This window comes from Morone saxatilis, unplaced genomic scaffold (genome assembly GCF_004916995.1).
Source record: "Morone saxatilis isolate NCDOM2014 unplaced genomic scaffold, NCSU_SB_2.0 Contig17, whole genome shotgun sequence".
NCBI lineage: Eukaryota > Metazoa > Chordata > Actinopteri > Moronidae > Morone > Morone saxatilis.
The window spans coordinates 3,534,681-3,540,517 of NW_023339729.1; the positions used below are offsets into that span (position 1 = coordinate 3,534,681).

The following is a 5,837-nucleotide window of genomic DNA, read 5'->3' on the forward strand; positions in this document are numbered from 1 at the left end:
TTTACTCTACATCAATATTTGTTTTCTGTTGTTGTTAATATGTTTGTGTCTATTCTTGTCATGTAGTTCTTTGTATTATGTAGTTTTTCTGTTGAAAATAATTTTAAAAAAGAAGAAGAAAAGTTATTTGGGTGGTGGGAGGGGCTGAACTTCATGTGTGACTTTTAAAGACGCTCCCCAGGGTTGTTTGGAAAGGAAAACATTTTTAAACATGAAAAATGGTGCGGCCTGTTACCGAACAGTCTAAGTTATCCAGACCTACAAAGAATGCTTTTCACATGACTATTTTGATGTCAACTATTCAGTCTTGTTTTATTCGACTGTCACTCTCACAAGAGTGAAATAAAAAAACTCTGGGGCATGGAAAAAATAAAAGAGGACCTGAGCGTGGAGACCTGGTAGAAGCTGGCTGGTACCCGTTTCCAGAGGAAAAGAAGGAAATTGGCAGGCCGTCGTTACTTTTAAAAGACAGAATAAGATGGCAACCTAATTTCAAATAAAATGAAGCATTACTTAGTTGTTTAATAGACCTTTATTTTGGGGGGGGGGGGAAATTGGCTAATGTTGACAATTTAGTTGACCCCACCTTCCCCCTAATAATGTTTGTACGGTCCCTAAGTTGTTGTTGTTTTGAATTGAGCAGTGGTATGTTTTATTGCTTATGAATTCAACTATTCAGTTGTAAGAGGATGAGTGTATTATGTCTTCTTAGTCTCAAAAGTGTTAATTGAGATAATCAATTATACTGATCTGTGCCATTCAATATGTAAGTAATGTGTTCAGTAATATTGCAACCGAGCATGAAGCAGATAACACAAATACTCTGTGGGAGTTAAAGCAACACTGCAGCAGCACAATGGGAACCTTCTTATTGGCATTTTATTGTCTTATATATAAGAATACGATTGAACAGTATAGCCTCTATATAATTTATAGCTTTCATATGTTTGTGCAAAGGGAGATAAAACATGTGGAATGCAGATGTTTACTCTCTTTAGAACATTGTAAAAACTCAAAGATGCAAAGAACCCTTTCACAACAGCACACCAGATGGTTTATGGGAAGTGTGGTCTCATTTTAGAGAACTACATCACATACCTCCCATAATCTTAACAGTGGACACATTTATGTATGGTAACATTTATTTTTTCAACACTTAACACATTTAATAACATTGGCAATATGAAACATTTACTATGACCTTTCTATCTAACACCTAACTCTCTTGACAATAGCCAAAGAAAACATTTTGATACACAAATTAGAAAATGGACAGTGTTTCTTTTATTGCTGCATGTATCCATTCAATCAATATAGAGTGAAAGGCCTCAGTTCTGCATGTTTTCTCTCTCATCAATCAATCTCACAGTGTCACCTAATGTGTGAATGTGGCCCTTCAGGAGGACAGTCTATAATTGTTTTCAGTGGGTTTTGGATAAATGGATGTAATTCAGGCACAGTATCTTATCTTTTTGCTTTGCCTATTTTTATTAACAATAAACTAGAATAAATATTTTCTGACCACAAGAGAGAAATATGAGAAGGTTCGTTATTGTGAACTTGGGCGGGAAATGGGTGGGAAATCAGACGGATGTCAGAGAAAGATGAAATACAGGGGGGGCTCTAATTATTTTTATTATTAGAGTTGGGCCATTCAGTCTGGCTACTTCTTGATGACCTCTGTGTCCACGTCTTCTGTGCGGGACACCACTTTTCCATCAACAATCTCCTCAATCACCACCCTCGTCCTCTGGGTTACGACTGGTTTAGCTGCAGATGAAATGGAGACAAAATTTAATCTGTAAAATATTTAATTTTTACAAGCAAAGAGATAAAAAAAATACGGCAGTGATGTAAACTTACATTTCACTTCTGTCGTGACAACGGTTTGCCTGGAAGATAGACAAAAAGTAATTTTTTAACATTTCGAGATGGGGTCAACGTGTGTTAAAAGAATAGTTTGCCGTTTTGGCTCAATCACTTTTTATGCCAAGAGTTAGACAGATCGATACCCCTCTCAAATGTGTATGCTAAATACGAAGCTACACCCAGCAGCTGGCTAGCTTAGCTTGTGACAACGCCAAAGGTAAAAAATGCCTCACTAATAGGACTTTTCCACCAACAGGGTTAGCGCTAAACTGTTTAGAGCATCCATATGAATGACTATTTTCCACATTTTACCTGCTTGTCTTGTTAATGTCAAGCTACAGATAAATCCTACGTCAAGGTAGAGATTAGAACATTCACTTACTTTACGTCCCCTCCATCCAGCAGTCTTCTGTACTCAGCGATCTCCATCTCCAGCCTGGTCTTGATGTCGAGCAGCATCTGGTAATCTGAGGCCTGCCTCTCGGTGTCCGCCCTCATCTGGCTGAGCTCGTTCTCCAGAGCGTTGACCATGGCCTGGAGCTGGTTCAACTGCAGGCTGTAGCGGGACTCCGTCTCTGCCAGCTGGCCCTCCAAGGCAGCTTTCTGCAAGAGGAAAAAAAACACAGTAGGAGATTTGAGAGAACATTCTTCCGGTATGGACATGTGCATCTGTGTATATGGGATGTGAATTACCAGGCTGAGCTGGGACTGCAGCTCGATCTGAAGGCTCTGCATGGTCCTCTTGAGCTCATTGATCTCACTTCGGGAGGTCTGGAGGGTCTCTGTGCTGGATGCCACCTGCTTGTTCAGTTCGTCGAACTGGAAGACATGAAATTAGACATGAAAATTGTCGCTTGATATTGACATACTGATAAAGGAAATATTCTCAGTTAAAGGAGCTGAGGGTAAATGTATTGTGTCGTTCCCCTCACCTTGACCTTGTACCAGGCATCCATTTCGCGGCGGTTCTTGTCAGTGATGCCCTCATACTGACTTCTGATCTCATCCAGGGTTGCAGACATGTTCTCCTGAGGCTTGGCGTCCACCTCCACATTCACAGAGCTGGAATTAACTTGGCCACGCATAGCTGCAAGCTCCTACAGGAGGGACAACAGAGTCAAAGGTTAGGTAAGGTCAAAAATTAAACCAACATGAAAAGAAGAAATGAGATCCTGGGACAAAGAGGACTGGTCTTCCTGATGAAAAGAAATGTTGCATTTATAAAACACACCCTTACTCAATTCAGTACACTCAGGGGTTTGCTGCTGCTTTACTTTTAATGTTAGATATAGTGACTTCACTGACTGCATGACTCTTTTGTACCTGTGCTGCTGCTCCAGGTTTTAGAATTTACTAAAACCCCGTAGTTGCCCGTTGTGGTCACAGTGGCCGCTGTTCACCAAATGTTACATTGGCTCATTTTAAATGAAAAATGTAATGTAATAGTAGTAATAGTAGAAAAAAAATCCCTATGCCTTATCTAGAGCTAGTGTTTGGTTTGTCCGTTCTGGGTTACTGTAGAAACATGGCGGACCCCGCAGAAGAGGACCCGCTCCCTCTGTAGATAAAAACACTGTGGGTCGCCTTCCATGGACTCCGCCATGTTGAACCACCATGTTTCTACAGTACTAATCCTACACACTGGACCTTTAACATATCGATGCAAACGTTTTTAAAATGAGCCCTTTATTTACCTTTCATGCTGATGATCATTTAAAAGAGCTTTTACAGCATCTCAGTAAGTAAACAAACTACAAGTGAAGAGATGATCTCCTGTTAGTCAGATGATCCCCCAGCAGCCTGGGGCCAGGAGCAGAACCTACTTTGACTTACACAACTTGAAGGCACAGCAAACAATCCAAACAAGTTTTGCATTGTCTGTTGTTTATACAGGATAACAATTCCTGGGAGGCATTTGGCAAATAGTTGACTGATTGTCTCCCTTTTATGTTGCACCTGAGCTCACAGATTCCTAATAGTAGAAGTCTCACCTCTACATGGTTCTTCTTCAGGTAGACCAGCTCCTCCTTCAGGCCCTCCACCTGCATCTCCAGGTCGGACCGGGCGACGGTCAGGTCATCCAGGACCTTACGCAGTCCTTGGATGTCAGACTCCACTGACATGCGCACTGCCATCTCATTCTCAAACCTGTCCGTGGATAAAAACACGGAGGTTAACGTTGCCTCACCTGCTCAGTTGCTGTTACCACCAACAACTAAAACCAGTTACACCAGTTTTATCACTCTGTTGACCGTTACACCCCTGTGACAATATGTGAAGAGGACCGGAACTACTGAACAAACATGTGATGTCATGCCGCAAGGTATTGCATCTGTCCAGACTTCTGCCACTATAAAACACAGCGATGCTAACGTCTGACGTAAGCTTTCCACTCACTTGATTCTGAAATCCTCTGCTGCCAGTCTGGCATTGTCAATCTGCAACATCAGCCTGGCATTGTCCTGTGTGGCAGCACTGATCTGAATAAATAAAAAAAAAAAGCATTGTCAGTAGGTTCTTATCCCCATATAATACAACTACAAAGGTGTATAAGTGATTCATCATCTAGAATCTCGGCCGGCCAGGTTTTCTAGAAGCGCAGAATAGTTTGCTTTGACTTGCATTCCACTGTAATTGTACTGTGTGGCATTATAATATGTAATTGAAAATTAAAGGTTTTGTATAATGGGCTGTATTCTAATCTGTGGAGGGTAAACCACCTTAAACTCTCTCCTGCACTCTTGGTGCAGTGACTCAAATCAGATTATATGAGCATGGAGCTTTAACATGATACTGCAGAAGAAGTTATTCATCTTTATTTGGTGGTTGTTTTTAGGTTGTAGTTAAATGACATTTATTATATATCCCAATGTGATTTAATGTTTTAATATTTAAAATGAGTTTAACCGGGGCAATATAAATAAGACAAAGAACATTTTAATTAAATTGTATCATTATGACAATTTTTTGCATTATTTTACAGTAGTAAAATATTGGATATATAAAGACCTTTTGCTTCAAGTTTCTGGAAGGGGGAAAGCTCACCTTTTTGCGCAGGTCGTCGATGATGGTCTGATACTTGCTGTAGTCCTTGACGGTGGGGGTCTGCTTCTCGTACCACTCGCGGATTTGACGCTCCAGCTGCGCATTGGCGGACTCCAGAGAGCGCACCTTTTCCAGGTAGGCGGCCAGGCGGTCGTTGAGGTTCTGCATGGTCACTTTCTCGTTGCCGGAGACAGACACACTGCTGCTGTTACCCTCGAGCGCCGAGGCCAGGTCAAAGCCAGAACCCAGGCCGTTGGAGGCGTAGGACACCCGGATGTTTGAACCACCTGCGCCGCCATGCATGCTGGTGCCCCGCCTGGAGCCTGTAATTAAGGGCATAGAGGAAAGGGACATGGTTGATCCGGAGCGGTACATGGTGACTTCTTGTTCTGACTCAGGTGCAGCAGCGTTGACTTTGAACCCCAAGAGTGATGCGAAGGAGACGGTGCTGAGGCGGCCCGGAGGACGGGTTTTATAGTCTCCTCCCTGGAGGTGGGAGCAGTCGGACAGGTAGGATGCTGCCCGCCAACATCTCAGGTGTAACCACACAGGGCGTGGTGGAGGCTGCTGTCAGGACTGTCAGGGAACATTTCAGTTGAGTTAGGCGTGTGAGCCATTGTTCATTCAAGTTGTCACCTTTAATTAAGCATGTCTGATACTCTTAATCTCAAGGTGAAAGGATGAGCTAATATTCGTTTAATTGGTGGTCTGTGGGTGATTTACCCCAGTCTCAAACAGAGTTCATGGTGTCTGTTAGAACTCAAAGCGGAGAAATATAGCACTATGTGTTCATTTAATTGGACTTTTGTATTATTAAATTAACCGAGCACGAACTGACGATAGAAAAAACTTGATGGTGAATTTCAAGCATGCAGCTATCCATTAGCGCCAACCAATTTTCAACTAAATTGTCAACATTAGCC

At 42.1% G+C, this 5,837-nt stretch overlaps 1 protein-coding gene across 2 annotated transcripts; it reads right to left on the bottom strand.

Annotated features, from left to right (window-relative positions):
• Nucleotides 1-1,124: 1,124 nt before the first annotated feature.
• Nucleotides 1,125-5,373, bottom strand: LOC118326747 (keratin, type I cytoskeletal 13-like). 2 transcript variants are annotated; one of them, XM_035659804.1, is made up of 8 exons: nucleotides 4,915-5,372; nucleotides 4,267-4,349; nucleotides 3,861-4,017; nucleotides 2,802-2,966; nucleotides 2,563-2,688; nucleotides 2,252-2,472; nucleotides 1,864-1,892; nucleotides 1,125-1,770 (listed from the first exon to the last, which is right to left on the bottom strand). In XM_035659804.1, exons 1-8 carry the CDS (start codon nucleotides 5,287-5,289, stop codon nucleotides 1,664-1,666), a joined length of 1,263 nt encoding a protein of 420 aa, XP_035515697.1. In that variant the 5' UTR covers nucleotides 5,290-5,372; the 3' UTR covers nucleotides 1,125-1,663. The 2 variants fall into 2 exon arrangements, with proteins under 2 accessions (XP_035515697.1, XP_035515699.1); XM_035659806.1 differs by lacking the exons at nucleotides 1,125-1,770; nucleotides 1,864-1,892 and having other exon boundaries at nucleotides 2,248-2,472; nucleotides 4,915-5,373.
• Nucleotides 5,374-5,837: the final 464 nt, after the last annotated feature.

Coding starts and splice junctions, on each gene's coding strand:
- LOC118326747 (XM_035659804.1), bottom strand. CDS start 5,289: ATGTACCGCTCCGGATCAACCATGTCCCTTTCCTCTATGCCCTTAATT. Junction 4,350..4,914: donor TCGACGACCTGCGCAAAAAG/GTGAGCTTTCCC, acceptor TTATTTATTCAG/ATCAGTGCTGCCACACAGGA. Junction 1,893..2,251: donor CTGGATGGAGGGGACGTAAA/GTAAGTGAATGT, acceptor TCTATCTTCCAG/GCAAACCGTTGTCACGACAG.